Here is a 23,545-nt window from a genome sequence, read left to right as displayed (position 1 = left end):
ATAGAAGCATTTAGTGAGAGAGAGAGAGAGAAGGGGGGAGAAGGAAGGAGGAGGAAGAGTGAGAGAAATGGAGAGAAGAAAGAGGGAAGGAGAGAGAGGGAGGGTGAGAGAGGAAGGGAAGAATGGAGAAACAGAGAAAGGAGAGAAGGAGGAGGAGGAAGGGAGAGAAATGAGAGAGAGAGAGAGAGAGAGAAGGAGAGAGAGAGAGAGAGAGAAGGAGAGAGAGAGAGAGAGAGAGAGAGAGAGAGAGAGAGAGAGAGAGAGAGAGAGAGAGAGAGAGAGAGAGGAGTAGAGAAGGAGAAAAATGGAGGGAAGAAAAAGAGGAGGGAGATGGAGAGAGGAAGGAGGGAAGGAAAGGGAGAGAGGAGGTAAGGAATAGGGAAGGAATGAGAGAATGAGAAGAGGGAGAGAAGGAAAGAGTGAAAAAAAGGACGAAGGAGGGAAGGAGACAGAAAGGGGAGGGAACGAGAGAAATGGAGGAAAGAAAGAGAACAGAGAGAGATAAATGGAGAGAAGGAGAGAAAAATGGCAGGCTCGGAGAGAGAGAGAGAGAGAGAGAGAGAGAGAGAGAGAGAGAGAGAGAGAGAGAGAGAGAGAGAGAGAGAGAGAGAATCAACCACACTTATTCTTACCCATCCAGGTGCTGTTGGTGATGATCTGGAGGAGCTTGGCGGGGTCCATGGCGGTGATGGAGTAGTGGTGGAGTGGTGATGAGGTGGTGGGTAAGAGGTGGTGGGGGTAGTGAACAATAGTGGTGGTGGTGGTGGTGGTGACTGTGTGAGTACGCCAGTCAGTCAACCAGCCAGTCAGTCAGCCAGTCAGTCAGTCAACCAGTCAGTCAGTCAGCCAGTCAATCATTAGTGCATGGGATGACCTTCTAATGACTGATCGCGAGGAGGAGGAGGAAGAGGAAGAGGAGGAGGAGGAGGAGGAAAGGAGGTGAAGGAGAAAGACGAGTAGGCTAAATGAGGAACAGAAGAGGAGGAGGAATAGGAGGAGGAGGAGGAGGAGGAGGAGGAGGAGGAGGAGGAGGAAGAAGAGGAAGAAGAAGAGGAGGAGGCTGGAGGAGAAGGAGAAAAATGAGAAAACTGAGAAATATGAATCAGTAAGTGAAGATGGACGAGGAGGAGGAGGAGGAGGAGGAGGAGGAGGAGGAGGAGGAGGGAAGCGAGAACGGATATGAATCGACGAAGAGGAGGAGAAGGAGGAGGAGGTGGTTAATGCAGTGTCCTTCGCCTCCTATGTGTCCTGTGTCCCTGGTGGCAATGTGTCCTCGAAGCGCCGGACACTTGGGCACACGTGGGTCACCTGGGCACGCCGGGTCACCCTTAGCAATGACCTGTGACCTGGAAAACGTGTCCGCAACGCCTTAGTAACACGGGCTGAATGAGTGTGTAAGGAACGGTTATATTGGCATTAGGGATTTCATTTGAGCTTTCTATTTTTCTTTCTTTTTTTTTTTTTTTTTCTTTTTCTCTTTTTTTCCCTTCTCTTTTTTAGTCTTTGTTTTTTTTTCCTTTTTTCTTCCATTTTCTTTCTTTCTCTTTTCTCCTTTCCCTCTTTCTTTCTTTGTTTTTCCTTTTTTTCTTTCTTTCATTTTTTCTTTTCTCTTTCTGTCTACTCTCTTTCTTCCTTTCTTTCGCTCTTTTCCTTTTCTCTTTCTTTCCTTCTTTCTCTTTCTTTCCTTCTCACTTTTTTTTCCTTTTAACACTTCCTTCGTTTCTTTCGCTCTTCTTTTTTCTTTCTTTTTCTTCTTTTTTTTCTTTCTTTCTTTCTTTTGTTTGTTTTCCTTCTTTTTCTTTCTTGGATTTTGTTTTTTACTTTTTACGTTTTTTCTTCGGAATTTTACGTTGTATGATATTTTGAGTTTTCTTTCTTTCTCTTACTTTTTCTTTTCCTCTCCCTACTTTCCTTCTTTCTTTCTTTGTCCCTTTTTTCTTTCTTTCTTGGATTTTGTTTTTTTCACTTTTTGCGTTTTTTTTCAGAATTTTAAGATGTATTTTATTTTGTTCTTTTTCTTTTTTCTATTTTTTTTCCTTTTGTTGTTTTTCTGATGTATGTGCAGTCGCTATTTTACCATTTTCTTTAACTTATAACTTATTTCTCCTATAGTAACCGTATACCATTTTTTTTTTACTCTTTTTGTTTCGTCTGTCGATTTAGGTTAATTTTCACGTCCACTGTTAATTCCCTTCCTTTCCTTTTGTCTGTCTTTCTTTTGGTTCTTTATTCGTAGCTCTCTCTTGACATATCTACTTCCCTATTCTTTCTTTTTCTTACTGTTTTCCTTCTTCCTCTTCGATATTTTCACACATTTAAATCTACATTCCTTTCTTCTTTCTGTTCTTTTGTTTCTTTAGATTTCCTTCCTCTTATTCTTGTTTTCTTATTTTTTTTATCTTTTCTTTCTTGCTTTCGTTCTTTCTTCACTTTTTTTTAACTCTGCGTCTTTTTCCTTTTTTTCTTACTCTCTTCATATTTACGAGTCTTTTGTTTCTCTGTCAAGTGCTATTTTTCACACATCTGCTTTCTTTCTTTTTTCTATATCTTTTTCTCTCTCTTTCTCTCTCCCTCTCCCTACTTTCTTCCTTTCTTTCGTTCTTTCTATCTTTCTTTCATTCTTTCTATATTCCTTCTGTCTATGTTTCTTTCTCTAGTTTATCGCTTAATCTTTGTTTCTTTGTTCTTTGCTATACCTTTATATGCATTTCACATGATCCTTTTATCTACGAGTTTTTTTTCCTTCTTTCTCCTTCAATAACATCAAAATCAAGAAGAACCGCATCCATAGAAATTCAGGTCCATCGCAATTTCAATCTCGTGCTGCTAATCTTTCTCCCTCTTTTTCAGCATCTTTCTTTGGCTGACACATTATCTTCCATATACTCCTTTCATTTGTCAGTCTTCTTTCTTCCGTATCCTTCAGTAACATTAAAATCAACAAGAAGCCTTAATCTCGCGTTGCACATCATTCTTTCTTCTCTTTTTCCACATACTCCTTTCATATACCAGTTTCCTTTCCTTTCTCGTTCTTCAGTAACATCAGAGTCAACAAGAAGCCTTAATCTCGCGTTGCAAATCTTTCTTCCTCCTCTTTTTCAGCGTCCACATACTCCTTTCATGTACCAGTTTCCCTTCCTTTCTCTTCCTTCAGTAACATCAAAATCAACAAGAAGAACCGCATACATATAATTTGGGTCCATCGCAGTAGCTTCAATCTGGTCCTGTAAAATTTTCTACCTCGTCTTCTTCAGCGTCTAACCGCATCCTTCACCTCCCCTGACGCGTGTTCTGTTCCCTTGGTGGTGCGGGAAAACCTTCGTCCTCTCCTCAGTCCTTGTCAAGACTTCCACGCCACAGTACAAGATTAATGAGTGTGTGAGGAACGGTTATATATAAGCATTAGGTCGTGAATTTTTGAGCCGCCTTTTTTGCTTCATTTTCTTTTGTTTTGTTTTGTTTTCTTTGTTATGTGAGAGAGGAAGTTATTTAAGAGTTTAGGATTTTGGTCTTGAGCTTTCTTTTCCTCTCTTTCTTTCTATCTTTCTTGCTTCCTTCCTTTTATGCTCGTTTTCTTACTTTTTATCTTTTCGTTATTGCTTTCGTTTTTTTTTTCTCTCGTTCTTTCTTCCCTTTTTTACTTGATTTTCTTTCTCTTTCTCTCCACTTTCTTTCTTTCTCTCTTCCTTTCTTTTTATCTATATTTTTCTTCTTGTCTTCCTTTCTTTCTCCTTTCCCTGCTCTCTCTTTCTTTATTCCTTTCGTTTACTTTCTCTCCTTCCTTCTTTCTCTCTTCTTTTACTCTTTCTTTCTTTCTTTTCTCTCTCTTGTTCGTTGACGTTCTAATTTCTCGTTCACATTCGTTTTCATTTACATATACACGCTATCTCTCTCTCTCTCTCTCTCTCTCTCTCTCTCTCTCTCTCTCTCTCTCTCTCTCTCTCTCTCTCTCTCTCTCTCTCTCTCTCTCTCTCTCTCTCTCTCTCTCTCTCTCTCTCTCTCTCTCTCTCTCTCTCTCTCTCTCTCTCTCTCTCTCTCTCTTAGTCCACTTCAGACCCACACATAACATTCCGCATTCATCTCTCCATCCCTCCATATTCATCTCTTTCATTTCATCTCCTTTTCCACTTCATCCCCAGCATCCAACATCCACATCTCCACATTCTGCTCCACCCTTCAACCCACCTCTGACATTTAACTTGACACCATATTTTGGCATTACAAAGGATCATGATACACTATATTACACCATACCCTTATATTGCAAGCATCATAACACTGTACCATACCATTCAATCCTACCAATCTCATACTAATCATCATATCACACTATACTGCGCTCATTTCAACATCACAAGCATCACCATACTACCAAGCTGCCTGCACTTGAACACTATATCCTGAATCATGTATATACTCACTCATTCACACCATCAAACACTATTACTCACTATACTGTATCAATTTCCACCGCCACCGCCATCACCACTAACACTGTACATTCTGCAACACACATATACACACTCATACACACCACATAAATCCATGACACACTATACTCTATTCGTTTCCACAACACTACCACCAACACCACTACTAACACAGAAGTAAGAGGGAGTTAGAGAGAGAGAGAGTGAGAGAGAGAGAGAGAGAGAGGCTTTTTAAAGATAGAGAGAAAGAGGGTGAGAGTTTAAAGAGATGGTGAGGAAATTAGAGCTATTTTTAAGGTATTTTGCACTGGAATGCTAGCGGGAAACTTGTTGCAGTCTCGGCTATGTAATTTTTAGCTCTGAAATAGAAGAAATATAAAGAGAGAAATAGTAAAAGGAGTAAATAGAGAGAGGAAGAGTGATTTTCAGTGTTTTAGCACAGGAAGGGAGAGAAATAGAGAGAGTACATCCTGCAACACACATCACACGCAACGAAGAACCATTTTAAAACACTATATTACATTCATTTCTCAAACACACAATCACCACCATCACTATACTAACACACACCAACACACACACACACACACACACACACACACACACACACACACACACACTTACAGCCCCCACACACACAATCAGCACCACCACTACGCTAACACACACCAACACACAAACACACACACACACTTACCCCCCCCCCCACACACACACACAATCACCACCACCACTATCCTAACACACACCAACACACACACGCACACACACACACTTACACCCCCACACACACACACTTACACCCCCCACACACACATCCCCACACGTCACCAGCCACGCTTCCACACTGTTTCACATCCACATTCAAATCAACTCGGATCAGTCTACACTTCCTGACTCGCGACAAAAAACGTGGAAATGAAGTTAATCCTCATAAAACCTAAAAGCGTGATTAACCGTCTCTCACGCTCCTCAATACCTGTCCAATACTTGTTCATTTCACGCTTTTTCCGAGGAGTTGAGCTTTAGTGGGCCAAATGAGAGGGTGCTTTTTTGCTGTTATTTTCGATTCAATGCTCACCTGAACGTCACCTTAAAAGTTAATGAGTGTTTTGTGATGCTCAGGTGCTTGGGATGATTGGAGAGGGAGGGAAGGAGGGGAGGGAGAGAAGAAAGAGAAGAAAATGTGTGGGAGGTATTAAGTGGTTGTGTAGACTTGTCGCTATTTGTCTTTTATGTTTACGAGGAGGGAGAGAAGAGGGAGGGAGGAAGGGAGAGAAGAGACAGGGAGGGAGAGAAGAGGCAGGGAGGGAGAGAAGAAGAGGAAGGAAGGGAGAGGAGTGTGAGGTGAGGGTCTTTCTGTCTCACGGTTAATAATGATGATAATAATAATGAAAATAATGACAACTAATACAATATAACCAACTGTATAATTTGATCAGTATTTCTTCCGCCATATTAAACGTTTTATCAGACTCATTACGTTCTTTCAGCTGATGGTTAATGATGAAAATAATGATGATAATAATGACCACTACAATGTAACAATTAATACAACTTCACAACCACATCTTCCACTACATGATTCCACATTTGATACATTATTACACCCACATACCACTCCACTTACTTTCCGGTCACCCACCCACACCCACCCACACACACACACACACACACACACATCCACCCTTACATTCACCCCTCTCATTCACACCCACTCCACATTAACACACTTCACTCCACCCTCCTCCCCTCACACATCACCTCTACATCCACCTCCTCATTCACATTCCACATTAACTCTCACCCATCTACTCACCTTCACCCCAACCCATTATATATTACCCTTACATCCACTCCGCCATCCACACACACGCATTCATTCACTCTATTTTCACTTCCCACACCATTCCACACCCATCCACCAGCACAACCATGAAGCCACCCACCCACACACTCGCATACATTACCCCTGCATCCATCCCCTCATCCATACACCCCATTCACCCACTCCATTTCCACTTCACCCATAACCCATCCCCCCCTCCACACCTAAACACCATCATACCCCCCACAAACATCACCTTCACACCAACCCCTCATCCACATACCACACTCACTCACACCACTCCCACTCCACACACACACGACTCCACATTGATTCACACTCCACTTGCACTTAATCCACAACCCATTAACATTTCTATCACTCTGCTTGACAGCCCTCTTACCTCCTTAACTAGACACACACACACACACACACACACACACACACACACACACACACACACACGCACACTCACACACACTTCACTGGATTAGGTCATCAGCGCTGCACAATCATCCATTTGACTCAATTATCTCAAACCATAACCGATTGACGGGGAAAATGACGCGAAAGCAAAACAAGGGAAGGGAAACTGAGAGGAAGGAAAGGAGGGCAGACACATATCATAGAGGAAGAAGAAGAAAAAGGAGAAGAAGACGATGAAGAAGAGAAAGAGCAGGAGGAGAGTTTATCGCGACATTAGAGAGGAAAAAGTAGGTAAGAGAAAAAGAGAAAAGGTAAACTGTATGTTGAAATAAAAGATAGTCTGAAGAAAAAATAGAAATTAAGGGGGAACCAAGGGAAGGGAAACTGAGAGGAGGGAGAGGACAAATGTTGATATTAAACCCGCGAGAAAATTGAATACAAAAAACAGGTAAGGCGAAATGGTAACAAGGAAAGAGAAACTGATAAAAGTAAGAAAGGAAGAAAGTAAGAAGAAAACAAGGAACGACTAACATTGATAGTAAACCCGTGACATTTGAAGGAGTGGAGAATGGATTGGAAAAACAGATGAGAGGCGAAATGTAGAAATAATTAGACAGTTAGGTAAGATAAAAGAGAAAATTAGTGAAGGAGGGGGGGAGAGGGAAACGGAGAGGAAAGAAAGGACAAACATTGATATTGAACCCGTGACATTTGAAGGAGTGAAAAATGAATGAGCAAAACAGATGAGAGGCGAAATCCAGAAATAATTAGACAGTTAGGTAAGATAAAAGATAAAGGGGAATAAAGGGAAGGAGAGGGCCAAGGAAAGAGAAAGTAAAATAAAAGAAAGAAAGGATGGAAGGAAGGACAGCATATAACGATCTGAAACTTTTGGCATTTAAGGGAGAGAAAACTGGATGAAGAAAAAACGGTGCAGAAATAATCAGATAAAGTTAAGAAAAGAAAAAAAGAAAAACCCGGAGACAAAAGGAAAGGGAAAGTAATAAAAAGAAAGATAGGAAGGAGATCAAACGCATATCTTAAACTCTTGACAGCTGAAAGGGAGAATGATAAGAGAAACAGATAGGAGGCGAAATGAAGAAATAATTACATAAACTTAAGAAATAGAGGAAACAAGAAAATGAAGGGGGAACAAGGAAGGGGAAACAGATAAAATTAGATAGGAGGAGACACACACATATTTTGACAAATGAAAGTGAAAAATGACTCGGAAAATAGAAAAAAAAGTGTAAAGCAAAAATTAGATAAACGTAAGAAAATTGAGAAAGCAAAAAAAAAAGATTGAGAACGAGAGAGGAAAGAAGAAAAAGAGATTGCGGACAAAAGAAGAAAAATGATGACGAGGAAGAAGAAAAAAATGAAAATGTGAAGACAAAGACGAAGACGAAGAAATAGAGGAAGAAGAAGAAGAAGCAGGAAGAGAAGATAGAAAAAAACATGAGGACGAAGACGAAAAAGAAGATGAGAAAGAAAAAGGAAAAGAAGATGAATAACACGTGACATATGAAAAAGATAAAAATAGACAAGAAAAACACATAAAGAGGCGTAATGCAGAAATAATTAGACGCTTAAGATGAAGGAGGGAAAGAGAAAAGAGGAACTATGGATCTGAAACCGTAAAGAGACAATAAAAAAAATAATAATGAAACACGGCAAGACATTAGCGTAGAGTTATGACGAAAATACAAACTAACGGGAAGGAAAGTGAAGATACGAATGAAGAGGAGGAGGAGGAGGAGGAGGAGGTGAAGAAAAATAAGAAGTGGACGACGACGATGAACCAGAAAAAGAAATAAAAAAGGAAGCAGAAGAAGAGGAGGAATTGGAGGTTGAAATATGAAGCAAAGAAGAACCAAAAAGATTAAAAAAAACGAAGATAAGGAAGAAGGAAAATCAGAAGAAAAGAATGAGAAAGAAAAAGAAACAGGTGAGGAGAAAGAAGAGGAAGATGAAATATGAAGAAGCGAAGAAGAAGCAAAGAAGCAAAAAGGATAACGAGGAAGAAGAAAAGAAAAAAAATGTGAAGATGAAGAAGAAGAAGAAGAAGAAGGAAAAGATGAAAAATATAAAGGCGAAGAAGAAGAAGGAGAAGTAGATGAAGAAGAAAAAGGAAAAGATGAAAAATATGAAGAAGAAGAAGAAGAAGAAGAGCAAGAAAGCGTAACAGCTCTAAAAGACAGGAAAACAACAACAAAAATAAACAACCAAACAAACAATAGTAATTCTAACCATAAAAAAAAAACTGCCGCAAATACAACAAGAGATAACGTCACAAACACGCACGAGAGAGGAGAGAGAGAGAGAGAGAGAGAGATGCATTTCCTTTTTACATTACTTATCAACAATCAATTATTTTTTCTCCTCCTTTCTCCTTTATTCAAATACTCATTACGCGGTACTCATAAGACCGCATAGATTTATTTCATTTTCTTTTTCTTCTCTCTTTCTCTTTCTCTATATGCGGTTAATCGAGCGCCCGTGACACTTTTCCTTTCCTTCTTATTTGTCTTGGTATTTTTTTCTTTTTAATTTTCCTCGTTTGTATTTTCTTATTTTTCTTCTTTCTTGTTTCTTTTCTACTATTCTCTCTTCCTCTATCATTATTCAATTAATATGTTTTTTCCTACCTTTCCCCGTTCATATTTTTCTTAGTTCTTTTTATAATTTTCATGTCTTACTCGTATATTTCTAGTTTCTTTATTTTTCTTTTTCGTCTACTTTCCATTTATATATTTTCATTCATTTTTTCATTCGCTATAGTTTTTTTTCTAAGTCAATCTCTCATCTACCGGTCCTTTTTATTCGTTCTCCACAACACTATCACGAGAGAAGTAACTTGGTAAGATCGCCAAGAAGACTCTACATATACTTCCATACTGCTGTTATTTCTACTTTTCTTTTCAACTTAATCTCTCTATCCAAAGGAGGAGGAAAAGGATGACTATGACGAGAAAAAAGATGAGCACAATGATAGGAATAATGATGAGGAGGAGGAGGACGAAGAGAATGAAAACAGGTGAAAAATGAGGTTGTTGGAGGTGATGATGGTGGTGGTCGCGCGGTACTCGGACAGCAAAACACAACACAAACAGGCACTTCGCAACCCTCGGCCAGTGAGCGCAACGCAGGGCAACACAAGCGGCGGGGTTTTCGTGTTCTCACCGCGCCTCCCAACACTAGACTGGTCGGTCGGTCGGTCGGTCGGTCGGTCGGTCTCTCTCTCTCTCTCTCTCTCTCTCTCTCTCTCTCTCTCTCTCTCTCTCTCTCTCTCTCTCTCTCTCTCTCTCTCTCTCTCTCTCTCTCTCTCTCTGACCCCCGGCATCTAGCACTCCTCTACACACTGTTCACAAGGGGCTTCGAGATTAGTTCAGGGAGAGGAAAAAAGGTTAATGCATTCCCATGAGTCTGTTCTTATGTCTGTCTGCCTGTCTGTATGTCTGCCTGTTGTGTGTCTGTTTTTTTGCCTGTTTGTGATGTTCTGTTGCTGTCTGTCTTTCTGTCAGTATATCTAACTGTTTGTGTCTATGTTTCTCTGTTGATATGTCTTTCTATCTATTTCTAAACATTTGTGTCTGTATTTTCCATTAGTATCTATCTTTCTGTCAGTATATCTAACTGTTTGTGTCTATGTTTCTCTGTTGATATGTCTTTCTATCTACTTCTAAACATTTGTGTCTGTATTTTCCATTAGTATCTGTCTTTCTGTCTGTATATGTAGCCGTTTGTCTCTATGTCCCTCTGTCTCTTTCTGTTACTGTCTTTTAATGTGTTTCTGTTCTGTTCTAAGTTTACCAGATTCAACATAAGAACATAAGGACTCTGCAGCCACTCAAACTATCTATTCCCACCAACCCTCACTATCCATTAACTTATCCAATGTTTTCTTGTGTGTGTCCATCGTACTGACACTCACCACATGACTGCCAAGCCTGTTACACTAGTCCTCATGCTATTACTAGACCAATTCCTGCCTATGTCCTTCTTGAATCTGAATTGGTCCAACCTAAACCTGTTATTACGAGACCTACCCTGCTCTATTACCATCTGAACCTTACTGGTATCATTTTTATCTAAACTATCCATTCATTTTTATAGGTCTTCAAGTCTCCTCGAGCCCTTCGCCTAGAGTTTTAAGAACGCAAATTTATACGATTAAGCCTTTCCATATACATATATATATATATATATATATATATATATATATATATATATATATATATATATACATATATATATATATATATATATATATATATATATATATATATATATATATATATATATTGTGATCCTACTCTTACGCCTCCCAAAATTGACCTCACTTTTGGCCACTCCTCTTAACTCCTTTTTTTATAGGAGCAGTGAATTGTGTGCTTTTTTTTTTTTTTTTTTTTATCTTGCCATCTGATTAATGTAGAATCACTTGGGTTTAAGGACAGACCACCTAGTCTGGACCATGGGGTCTGTGTGGTCTGATTTTCAATGTAAATCTCTCTCTCTCTCTCTCACCTTCTCTCTGTTCCTCCTCTTTCTTCACTTCTTCCTCTTCACTGGTCTGTTTCCCTCCTTCACTTTGTCCTCTCTTTGATCTCTCTCTCTCTCTCTCTCTCTCTCTCTCTCTCTCTCTCTCTCTCTCTCTCTCTCTCTCTCTCTCTCTCTCTCTCTCTCTCTCTCTCTGACCCCCGGCATCTAGCACTCCTCTACACACTGTTCACAAGGGGCTTCGAGATTAGTTCAGGGAGAGGAAAAAAGGTTAATGCATTCCCATGAGTCTGTCCTTATGTCTGTCTGTCTGTCTGTATGTCTGCCTGTTGTGTGTCTGTTTTTTTGCCTGTTTGTGATGTTCTGTTGCTGTCTGTCTTTCTGTCAGTATATCTAACTGTTTGTGTCTATGTTTCTCTGTTGATATGTCTTTCTATCTACTTCTAAACATTTGTGTCTGTATTTTCCATTAGTATCTATCTTTCTGTCTGTACACCTAACTGTTTGTGTCTATGTTTCTCTGTTGATATGTCTTTCTATCTACTTCTAAACATTTGTGTCTGTATTTTCCATTAGTATCTGTCTTTCTGCCTGTATATGTAGCCGTTTGTCTCTATGTCCCTCTGTCTCTTTCTGTTACTGTCTTTTAATGTGTTTCTGTTCTGTTCTAAGTTTACCAGATTCAACATAAGAACATAAGGACTCTGCAGCCACTCAAACTATCTATTCCCACCTACCCTCACTATCCATGAACTTATCCAATGTTTTCTTGTGTGTGTCCATCGTATTGACACTCACCACATGACTGCCAAGCCTGTTACACTAATCCTCATGCTATTACTAGACCAATTCCTGCCTATGTCCTTCTTGAATCTGAATTGGTCCAACCTAAACCTGTTATTACGAGACCTACCCTGCTCTATTACCATCTGAACCTTACTAATATCATTTTTATTTAAACTATCCATTCATTTATATTGGTCTTCAAGTCTCCTCGAACCCTTCGCCTAGAGTTTTAAGAACGCAAATTTATACGTTTAAGCCTTTCCATATACTTCAAGTTTCTCCACACGTGATTTGTCATCCTACTCTTACTCCTCCCAAAACTGACCTCACTTTTGGCCACTCCTCTTAACTCCTTTTTTTTATAGGAGCAGTAATTTGTGTGCTTTTCTATTTTTTTTTTTTTTACCTTGCCATCTGATTAATGTAGAATCACTTGGGTTTAAGGACAGACCACCTAGTCTGGACCATGGGGTCTGTGTGGTCTGATTTTCAATGTAAATCTCTCTCTCTCTCTCTCTCTCTCTCTCTCTCTCTCTCTCTCTCTCTCTCTCTCTCTCTCTCTCTCTCTCTCTCTCTCTCTCTCTCTCTCTCTCTCTCTCTCTCTCTCTCTCTCTCTCTCTCTCTCTCTCTCTCTCTCTCTCTCTCTCTCTCTCTCTCTCTGTATAAACAGCATTGGTCCCTCCCCAAGGGCTTTAAGAGGTTTCCATACTCCTCCTGGTTCTACTTTCCACTTCACCGGACTCAGAGAAGAACTCGAGGAGGAAGCAGAGTCCAAAGAATTGAAAGGAAGACTTGGACCAAAGGAAAACATAAGGAGGAGGAGGAGGAACAGGAGGAGGAGGAGGAGGAGGAGGAGGAGGAGGAGGAGGAGGAGGAGGAGGAGGACGATGTTGAAAGTAATAATAATAATAATAATAATAATAATAATAATAATAATAATAATAATAATAATAATAATAATAATAGAAAATAATAATAATGAAGGTGATGAGGATGAAAAAAGAGGAAGACGAAGAGGAAGACGAAGAGGAAGAGGAGGAGGAGGAGGAGGAGGAGGAGGAGGTCTTGGCGACAGTGCATCCCTCTTAATCCCTCTCAAAACCTCCCTCCGTCTTAGCTGTGTCCGTGGCGGTATTTGGCGCACTCAGAATCGATGTTTGATCCTCCTCCTCCGCCTCCGCCTCTCTTCTTGCTCTTCTTCCTCCTCCTCCTGCTATTAGAACCAAGCAACTCATCTATCTATCAACACACACACACACACACACACACACACACACACACACACACACACACACACACTTTTCGTTTCTCTCATTAATTATTCATTCCACAAAAACGTTTAATGGCGCATCGCTTTATTAAATTCCTATGACGCTTTTTATTATTATTATTTTATTTGTTATTGTCCACAGCTTCGAATATCCGGTCTCTCTCTCTCTCTCTCTCTCTCTCTCTCTCTCTCTCTCTCTCTCTCTCTCTCTCTCTCTCTCTCTCTCTCTTTCTCTCTCTCTCTCTTTCTCTCCATTATCTTTCCTCTTTATTATATTTTCCTTCACTGTTTTTCTAGTTATTGTATATTTTCCTCTCCATCACTTTCTATACTCTATTATTCTTTCCTCTCTAATAATATTTTCCCCTCCATTACTTGTTTTTCTCTATTATTTTTCCTTCCATTGTTTTCACCTCTTCATTAATCATTTCCCTTACTAATTATTTTTCCACCATTGCTACCTGTATTATTTTTTACTCTATATTATTTTTCCTCTAATTTTCTCACACGTTATTTTTTTTTCACTGTTATAATTAAAGCCCGGATCTTTAGGCACTAAAAAACTCCAAAATAGGCAGGCAAAAAGGCAAAATAATAAGTCGAAATAGGCACAAAAAGGGCATTTATTCCCAAGGAAGTAATAACATTGAAACAAGAACTTTATCACATGTATGAATACAAATATATACAGTATGATATGCAAATTAATCTGTCTGGTTATATGAAATAACAAGCATTTTCTTGATGGATTCAAATTTGAATCCTTGCCTTCTATCACTCAGAAGATGCTTGAAGAGCGAAAAGGATCTTTCCACATCCACTGACGTAACAGGGGCATATTTAAAGCATGCCACAGTATACGGATCCATTTCTCCAACATCTGCATCATTCTCTCCTTCTAGAACTCTTCTGATATTCTTCATAGTCTCCAGATCTTTGTTGGCAGCAACGACTTGTTCACATTTTTCACGGACAGATTTTCCTTTCTTACCCGAAACTGTACTTAAATCCTCGATGATAGACTCAAAACATTTCAAAGCATCAACCATGGCCATGTTTCTTTTCTCCAGTGCATTGATGGCCTCTGGTAGCTTTGCATAGTTTGATGCAATGAATGCAAGATCATTGCGTAGCACTTTATCCTGCAGCAGTTCCTTCACAATACGGACAGCAGACGAATCACTCTCATCTAATTTCTCTATGACCTCTTCAAACTTGTCCAAATTGGAAGTGTAGTACAGTACTGCCGAAATCCACGTCCCCCATCTGGTTAATATTGGCTGTGGTGGCAATGCAAGTTCAGGTGCAATTTCCTTGAATGTAACACACCTTGATGGAGCCTTAAGGAAAATCTTCTTGCCATTAGAAACGAATTTATCAACACTAGAGAACAATCCACGCACATGCTCTGCAACTCGGTGAACTCCATGGGCTAAGCAAGTTAGGTGTATCATTTCTGGGAAAAGAACTCGAAGTGCCCTTGCTGATTTCTTCATGTAAGGTGCTGCATCTGTCAGGAAGAGTAGAACATTCTTGTGATGGATGCCTTCTGGCCAAAGCAATGTCAGGGCTGTTGTAAAAAGCTGAGCTATTGTTGAACTGTTGGTCTTCTCTAGTTCTTCTAAGGAAAGCAGGTAAATTTTCGACATCTGATCAACTTCCAGGGTGCCAATAACTACGTTTGCAACATATCTACCCATGACATCTGTCGTTTCATCTATTGAAATCCATATTTTCTTATCCTTCACTTCTTCCCTAATTCTCTGCACTGTCAAGTCATAAAGTGTGTCCACATAATTCTTTCTTAAAGTAGACTCACTTGGGATGGCTTGCTTGGTATATTTTTCCAAGAATAGCTTTAGAGACTTGTTCTCTAGCTTCCACAATGGAATACCGGCATCAACAAAAGCTTTACACAGCTCTAAGGAGAAGGTAGACTTGCGGCTGGTGGATGCAGAAAATGTACTCAACAGGCTCGTTTGCTGGTCTCCTGGTTTCGTCTTATTTGCAGCATTTTGATGTTTAGCAGTCTGAACATGTTGTGTAATGAAGTACTTCTTTTCGAAATTCACTGATTTTTCACAGACTTTGCAAAATAGCACTGATCCATCCGTGGAAAAAACATCACTTCCAAACTCCCGAACAAAATCATTCAGCTTCTTGCCAATGGATGAACTAACTTTCGGCATTTTCAGTGTGTTGTGATGCAAAGGAGTCGTCTGATCTATTTTCAATAAGGCTGGCTTGGTTGAAGTGAGGAAGTGGTCTAGTCTCGTGCTGGAAACTGGTTTGGTAGTGATGTGAAGGGAAGTTGTGCTCACGAAAACAATGTTGCCAAGCCAAGCCAGTGTTGCCAAGGTTGAAATCCAATAATAAATGAGTTATTTAAATGATTATCCGAGGCTTCAATAATAAATTAATAATTTATTATTGAAGTTTCGAATAATCATTCGAATCATTCAATTATTATTGAAGCTTCGACCTTGGCAACATTCATTGTGTCTTCCAAAATGTTTGTGTATAGTCCGTAGAGTTATGTTTTCTCAAGTTTATAGAAAATATACGTAAAAAAGGCAAAATAGGCTAATATTTTCCTTAATAGGCAATATCACTCTCAATCACCCAAAAAAGGCAAAAAAGGCATTTATGGCATTTTGCCTAAACATCCTGACAAAAGTAGTTAATTTGGCGCTTCATGTCCACACATTTTTTTTTTTCGGCCAAACTCTCGCTGTAGAAAAATTACTCTTGCATAGTTTTTTTTTTTGGGGGGGTGGGGGTTGGTATCATTGTTTATCAACCTTTATATTTTGTTTCATTAATCTTTTTCTTCATAGCTCATAAACGCCTGTCCAAAAAAAAACTATGCAAGAGTAATTTTTCTACAGCGAGAGTTTGGCCGAAAAAAAAAATGTGTGGACATGAGGCGCCAAATTAACTACTTTTGTCAGGTAAGTCAAATCGTAATAATGTAGTGACGATGTGTGTGTGTGTGTGTGTGTGTGTGTGTGTGTGTGAGGTAGATGTTGATGGTATTGTTAAGTATTGTTATTGCTGTTCTTGTATGTAGCGGTGGTGATGGTACTGGTAGTAGTAGTAGTAGTAGTAGTAGTGACAGCTGATTCATTATTCCACGAAACAAACGGAACAAAGGGAAGGAAAGCTAAAGAAAGAATCACACATAAGAACAATAAGAAAAAAATAACAAAAGAAAAGATAAAGAAGAAAAATAAAGAAGAGGAAAAGAAATATGGAAGAGAAAAGCGATAAAGGGAGAACTGAACGAATGAGATGTAGAGAGAGAGAGAGAGAGAGAGAGAGAGAGAGAGAGAGAGAGAGAGAGAGAGAGAGAGAGAGAGAGAGAGGAGTGAGAGAGTGAGAGAGAGAGAGAGAGAGAGAGAGAGAGAGAGAGAGAGAGGAGAGAGAGAGAGAGAGAGAGAGAGAGAGAGAGAGAGAGAGAGAGAGAGAGAGAGAGAGAGAGAGAGAGAGAGAGAGAGAGAGAGAGAGAGAGAGAGAGAGAGAGAGAGAGAGAGAGAGAGAGAGAGGGGCTGCTATTTTTGTTGTCATTATTACTCTTGACCCAAATTTCTCTCAGTCCAATTCTATCTGTTCTCTGTTTTATTATTTTTCTTCTTCCTCTTCCTTTTTCTCTCCTTTCAGTTCTTCGTTTCTTCCTCACTTTCCGCTAAATTTCCCCATGGGCTTTCTTTCCCACTTTCCTTCCTCTTCTTCTTCCTCTCCTCCTCCTCCTCCTCCTCCTTGCAATCGTCACTCTTCCTTCGTTCGCAAAATACTTTATTGTACCCGCTAACTCTCTCTCTCTCTCTCTCTCTCTCTCTCTCTCTCTCTCTCTCTCTGTTCTATTTAAAAAGCGACTGATGTTTGTTTTTGGTTACATTTTTTTCTTCTATCTCACTAACTTTTTATTTTTATTTTATTTTTCATGTTTGCTGCTTGAGAAGATTTGACGTGTGTGTGTGTGTGTGTGTGTGTGTGTGTGTGTGTGTGTGTGTGTGTGTGTGTGTGTGTGTGTGTGTGTGTGTGTGTGTGTGTGTGTGTGTGTGTGTGTGTGTGTGTGTGTGTGTGTGTGTGTGTGTGTGTGTGTGTGTGTGTGTGTGTGTGTGTGTGTGTGTGTGTGTGTGTGTGTGTGTGTGTGTGTGTGTGTGTGTGCTACCTTCACATACTCACTCTGTCTGTCTCTGTTTCTCTTTCTGTCTTTGTCTGTCTGTCTGTCTCTTTCCTTCCTCCCTTCCTTCTTTCGTTCCTTTTCTTCCTTTCTTTCTTTTCTTTCTTTCTTTCGTTCTTTCTGTCTGTGTCTCTCTGTACTCAATGCCTAACTTTTTCCGGTTCTTTATCTGTGTCTGTCTATCTATATATCTGTCTATCTATCTCTCTGTCTGTCTTTCTCTCTATTGGTCAACTTTTTTTTTGGTACTTCAGTTAATAGTGCAAGGGATGGGCGGCGTGACGGGTGACGGGTGAAGGTTGTGCAGCAGACGGGTGGGGGGGTGAAAAACCAAAGGGATAAATGTACGGGAAGGGGCGGAGCTTATTCGACAGGTTAGCTTGAACGATGCGGAAAATGTCATCTGCCTATTTTTGTTGACTTTATTTTCGTTTTTTTTTTTTTTTGTTAATTTTTTTTTATTAATGTTCCTCTTGTTCTGTTTTTTCTTCCTGTTCTTGTTGTTATTTTTCTTTTTCTTTTTCTTATATATCTCTCAACTACCTTTATTCTTCTCCTCTTCTTTTTTTTCTTCTTTTTCTTCTTCTTCTTCTTTCCTCCACAACAATTATATATACCATTGCTTTTTCTTCTTCTTCAACTATTATTTTTTCCTCTTTCTTTATCTTCCTCTTCTAATTTTCTTCCTGTATTTTTTATTTCCTTCTTTTTCTTTTTCTTTTTTTTTACTTCACAAATAACATTCCTTAATTTTTCTTCTTCTTCATCTACTACTTTTATCCTTTTTCTTTATCTTCCTCCTCTTTTTCTTCCTCGTTTTCTTCTTCTTTTTCTTTTTCTTCTTCTTCTTCTTCTTTCACCAATATTATAATATCGATTTTTCTTCTACTTTTCTTTTTTTTACAACTCTTTTTTGTCTTCCTTTTTTTTCTTTTTTTTCTTTACTTTTTCCTTCTGTTTTCTTCTTCCTCCTCTTCCTCTTTGACCTCTCTTTTTATTGAGGGATTATAAAATGTTTACTGACCTCCTCCTGCTCCTCCTCCTCCTCCTCCTCCTCCTCTGCCTCTTCCTCCTCCAACTCCTCCTCCTCGTTGTACATGTTAAGTTAATGGGAGGATGTAGAAAGGAGGAAGGAAGTTAATGTCTTCCTCTTCCTCCTCCTCCTCCTCCTCCTCCTCCTCCTCCTCCTCCTCCTCCTTCTCCTCCTCCTCCTGCTCCTCCTCCATTAGTTTTCCTTTCATGTTTATTGTTCTGACTTTATCATCGAATTTCACTGTTCATAAACCCTCCTCCTCCTCCTCCTCCTCTTCCTCGTCCTTCTCCTCCATCCAATCTTCCTCTTAAGTTTGCTCCTAACCTCATACTCCACCAGTCTCTCTCTCTCTCTCTCTCTCTCTCTCTCTCTTCTTTTCCTCCTTCTTTCTTCTCCCTCCCAATCTTCTGGTCTGTTTTCTCGTATCTTTCTCATTCTTCTTTATCAATGTCTGTCTCTCTTCTCTTCTTCTCTTCCTCTTCGTTTTCTTTCTATTCCCTCTTCTTTTCATTCTTCGTTTCTCCTGATTCAAGTCTTTCCTCTTTTTTCTTTTTCTTTTATCACTTCCTCCTCCTCCTCCTCCTCCTCCTCCTCCTCCTCCTTCTGCATCCAGTCTTTGCTTCTTTCTTCACCAGTAACTTTCTCATTCTTCTTCATTCATCTCTCTTCTTCTCCATTCATCTCTGTTTTTCCTCTTTTTTTTTCTTCTTCTTCATTCTATTCCTATTTATTCTACAACTTCTTGAAATTTATCCTCTTTAGATTCATATCCGAAATCAAAATGGAGGAGGAGGAAAAGGAGGAGGAGGAGGAAGAGGAGGAGGAGGAGGAGGAGGAGGTCATATCACTCATATGTCAGAGAGAACGAATTTTCCATCACGATAACCTGTTAGAAAACGCTTAAGAGGAGGAGGAGGAGGAGGAGGAGGAGGAGGAGGACTCTCTTTGACATCATATTTCTATCCAATATTGAGAGAGAGAGAGAGAGAGAGAGAGAGAGAGAGAGAGAGAGAGAGAGAGAGAGAGAGAGAGAGAGAGAGAGAGAGAGAGAGAGAGAGAGAGAGAGAGAGAGAGAGAGAGAGAGAGAGAGAGAGAGAGAGAGAGAGAGAGAGAGAGAGAGAGAGAGAGAGAGAGAGAGAGAGAGAGAGAGAGAGAGAGAGAGAGAGAGAGAGAGAGAGAGAGAGAGAGAGAGAGAGAGACTTCCTACCCAGCACAGCAGAGCACAGGAAACAATACAGTGAGCCTTGTGGGTTGCGTACACGACACAGCGTATCCAACAGAGGAACGTCGCCTTGAACTCACACAATGTGAAGACAAAGAAGAGGAACAACGGAAACAACAGGAACAAGCAAACAGCAGGGCGGTGGTGCAGGTGTTGACCACGAGCTGCCGGAAACGACGTTGTCCGTGTTTTACTGGACAAGAAGAGGACAGACTTTTTCATCAAATATATTTACGTAATGCACACAAAAATAAACAATAAGGATGCCCTAAGAAACTAACACATTGCATCAAGTGTTTATGCCATTCACAAAACTTCACGCAAATTATCAAACGGAATTCTACAAGATTGCAACGAAAAATTACCCTCACAACAACATGCTACAGTCACCTCCATAACCTTGCGGTGGTGGTGGTGGTGGCCATTACCCTCACAACACCACGCCACAGTCCGCCACAGTCACCTCCATAACCTTGCTGTGGTGGCGGTGGTGGTGGTGGACATTACCCTCACAACACCACGCCACAGTCCGCCACAGTCACCTCCATAACCTTGCTGTGGTGGTGGTGGTGGACATTACCCTCACAACACCACGCCACAGTCCGCCACAGTCACCTCCATAACCTTGCTGTGGTGGTGGTGGTGGACATTACCCTCACAACACCACGCCACAGTCCGCCACAGTCACCTCCTTAATGTCCCAGTGTTGGGCTGCCTCGGCCACCACGTGCAGTCCGTCCACCACCTCACCGAAGACAAGAAGATTCCCAGCATCATTCAGATCGTCTCTGGTTTTGATGCCAAAGTGACCACACTCCTCCACGTAATCACACGTAAGGTCCAACCGTTCCTGCCCAAACACATCCCCTGCCCGGCCTGACCTCCGGTAGTCACCCTCATCAAGGCCAGGCAGCAGGACGGATGATCCCCTACCATTATTACTCTCGTAGTCCCCGCCCAGCACACACTCTCCCGCCTCCCCCTTCCCCGACACCTCAAACAACCTGGTGTTAACGAAGGAGGGGCCGCGCTGCCCCGTGCACAACAGTATGAACTGTCTGCCCCGCGGGGTGTCGGGGCTCAGACGGATTTGGACCCTCCGCGGCGCGCTGCCCAGCCAGGACAGGTCCAAGAACACCGTGCAGGGGGGGGAGGGCGGCACAACCTCGCTCACCTGCAGGGTTGCCGCGCCCAGTGGCAGGAGAAGGTCCTTCAGGGCGTGGAGGCACAGCTGGCCGGCTTCAAGGCTTATTCTTGCGTGTCGGCGCTGACCTTCCACCTGGTGGACAGCAAACACCCGGCCAGCCTGCAACAGGCACCTGGCGGGCTGTGTCAGGCTGCGGAGGTCCTCGACCGTCAAGCTCCCTGTCGAGATTAAGTACACTCTGTCCATGACGGTGGTGTCTGAGTCTGACTGGGCCCAGGGCTCTTCTGTAGTAAGTGTTTCCAGAGCCGCATGGACAGTCTGGACAGCCTCTAGGGCTTCACTAGATGCCACGTTCGCCTTCCTGGCGATAGTGACGAGGATGGCATCAGGAAAACACTCTCGGCACTCCTCCACCGCCTCCTCTGCCTCGTCAGTGCAACGAAACACTTCAGGCATCGCCGCGCCTGCTTCTTGCTCTGTTGTAAGGGTGCGCAACGTCTCCAGCACGACCTGCAGCCCCTGCTCCCCCTTCTTCAGCTCCTCCTCCTTGGCCGCCGCACGGGACTCTCCCTGTTGCAGGACCTCCCTTGCACTCCTGCTCTGGTCCACCAGTCCCAGGAGCCTGTCCTCCAGCTGCTTCTGCCGCTTGCCCCAGCCTGCCAGGGTCGTCTGGTACTGGTTCAGCTGCGACTGAGCCTCCCGGCAGGCGGTGATGGCGGCCACAACTGTGGCCTCCTGTTCCTGCAGGAAGGAACGCATTTTCTTGGAGAGAGTCGCCGCCTCCTTCTTGCCAGCTGCCGCTGCTGCTCCTTTCCCTTCCCCGGCACTGGGTGGCGGCGAGGCTGCTGCTGCTGGAGCCACCTCAGCGTCTCTCATCATTCTCATAAAGGCCTCAACAGAATAGTTAACAGGGAACTTCCCTCCTTCGGGCACGGCGTGGCTGACGCAGCACTCTGGGCAGGCAACACGGCCCTGCACCTTCAGCTGATCTATGCACAGCGTGCAGACAGTGTGGCCACAGGGCAGGTTGCGCGGCCGCTGCACGGTGCCATCATAGCCTGTCAGGCACACAGGACACTCCGCAGGGCTGCCGCCAGTGTTCATCTTCACCTGTCTACGTCCTGGTATCCAACCGCCCATCCCTGCAGCCTCCATGACGCTGGTGGTGGTATTGGTGGTGTTGGTGGTGGTGTTGAGGAGTTGTGATGGTCTGACACACACTCCTCGCCGTGGCAGTGTTCCGTGAGGTGGTCACGGGCGTGGTGGCGGACACTCTTCTTTAGGGCGGCACGGCTCTGCCTGGGAGTGGCAGTCGCTGAATGCTGCCTGTGCACGACTATCAGTGTGCTGATAGTCTCCAGGGAGATGAACAAAACACTGATAGTCTCCAAGGAGACCATCACTACAGCCTTTGTGTGTCTGTCCTGATGATCTTGTGAGGCAGCGAGGGGAGGGGGAGACACGAGCCTGAACGATTGAGTCCTTCACTGAGCTCGACCTGCCATCTGGTGACCCTCCTGTAATTACCCCCCCAAAAATCACGTATGCGGACTTCGTCAAATAGTTTTTCGTTAGTATTTAGAAATCCCCTATCTTTTTCATAGCTACGGTACAGAGACAAATGATTTACAAGTGGTATTTAAGAAACGGGGATAAGTAAGAAATATAAAATTAAGATGTATATTTTTCACACAGTAACAATCGTCACATGTTATATGCTGTACTTTTAAAGTTTCATACAGTGAAAGTAATATTATAAGATGCTAAAGATGCATGTATTATGATCTAAATTATAAATAAGAAATAAGTTTGACATTTGCTACCGGCAGCGTGCGATATGTTTAGCAGCAGTGTAAACAACCTCCCGCGCTGTAAAAGGAGAGACGAAGGAATGCATCATTTGTGGGGCAGCGGTGTGCCAACCGTAGGAATGATGAGTGGCAAAATTTCAAGACCTTCAACCACTACTTGTAGGAGATTGAGAGTGTAGCGGGCATCGCTACAAACCTAGATCCAAGCGCTAGATCCATGCTGATCCTGTAGCACCGTATAAATAGCTGTATATCTCAATAATCAATCAGTTGCTGTCAGACCATCACAGTGTTTGGTTCTTCCTCCCCTGAACTGAGAAGCTGGACTGCCGAAAGTAGCACCCACCACAAAAGTATGACGCCATTATTGGGCTTGTTAGGATTCTCTTTTCTTGCATGACTTAAATATGTACCCACGAGTCCGCACTGATGCTTTCCTATTAACCACGGATGGAGTGTTGTAGGATATATCGATGAATGCTCTCATTTTGCTAACAATGTTCATTATAACGACATGAGCAATGTACAGCACTCATATTTTTTTGTGTAAACATGATAGTGACCATTACAACTCTGAGATGTTGCTAGTTTGGTACAGAACAAAAAATCAAATAAAAGAGAGAGAGAGAGAGAGAGAGAGAGAGAGAGAGAGAGAGAGAGAGAGAGAGAGAGAGAGAGAGAGAGAGAGAGAGAGAGAGAGAGAGAGAGAGAGAGAGAGAGAGAGAGAGAGAGAGAGAGAGAGAGAGAGAGAGAGAGAGAGAGAGAGAGAGAGAGAGAGAGAGAGAGAGAGAGAGAATGCGGGAATTTTACTTTTTTTTTCTAGTCTGAATTGCCGTAGCACTGTCTCTTAACCCTAAACACACACACACACACACACACACACACACACACACACACACACAC

General features: G+C 41.8%; 1 protein-coding gene across 4 annotated transcripts; it reads right to left on the bottom strand.

Moving 5' to 3' along the window:
- Positions 1-19,897: 19,897 nt before the first annotated feature.
- On the bottom strand, positions 19,898-22,151 carry LOC126997929 (uncharacterized). Of its 4 annotated transcripts, XM_050859191.1 has the most exons (3): positions 20,373-22,151; positions 20,236-20,299; positions 19,898-20,156 (listed from the first exon to the last, which is right to left on the bottom strand). In XM_050859191.1, the coding sequence occupies exons 1-2, from the start codon at positions 21,984-21,986 to the stop codon at positions 20,267-20,269; spliced, it is 1,647 nt and encodes a 548-aa protein (XP_050715148.1). In that variant the 5' UTR covers positions 21,987-22,151; the 3' UTR covers positions 19,898-20,156; positions 20,236-20,266. The 4 variants fall into 4 exon arrangements, with proteins under 4 accessions (XP_050715148.1, XP_050715143.1, XP_050715128.1 ...); XM_050859186.1 differs by having other exon boundaries at positions 20,236-22,151; XM_050859171.1 differs by having other exon boundaries at positions 19,898-20,299.
- Positions 22,152-23,545: the final 1,394 nt, after the last annotated feature.

Source organism: Eriocheir sinensis, chromosome 2 (assembly GCF_024679095.1).
Source record: "Eriocheir sinensis breed Jianghai 21 chromosome 2, ASM2467909v1, whole genome shotgun sequence".
Lineage (NCBI taxonomy): Eukaryota > Metazoa > Arthropoda > Malacostraca > Decapoda > Varunidae > Eriocheir > Eriocheir sinensis.
The sequence above is the reverse complement of the archived record's forward strand: the minus strand, read 5'-3'. Positions and strand labels throughout refer to the sequence as shown.

Coding starts and splice junctions, on each gene's coding strand:
- LOC126997929 (XM_050859186.1), bottom strand. CDS start 21,986: ATGGAGGCTGCAGGGATGGGCGGTTGGATACCAGGACGTAGACAGGTG.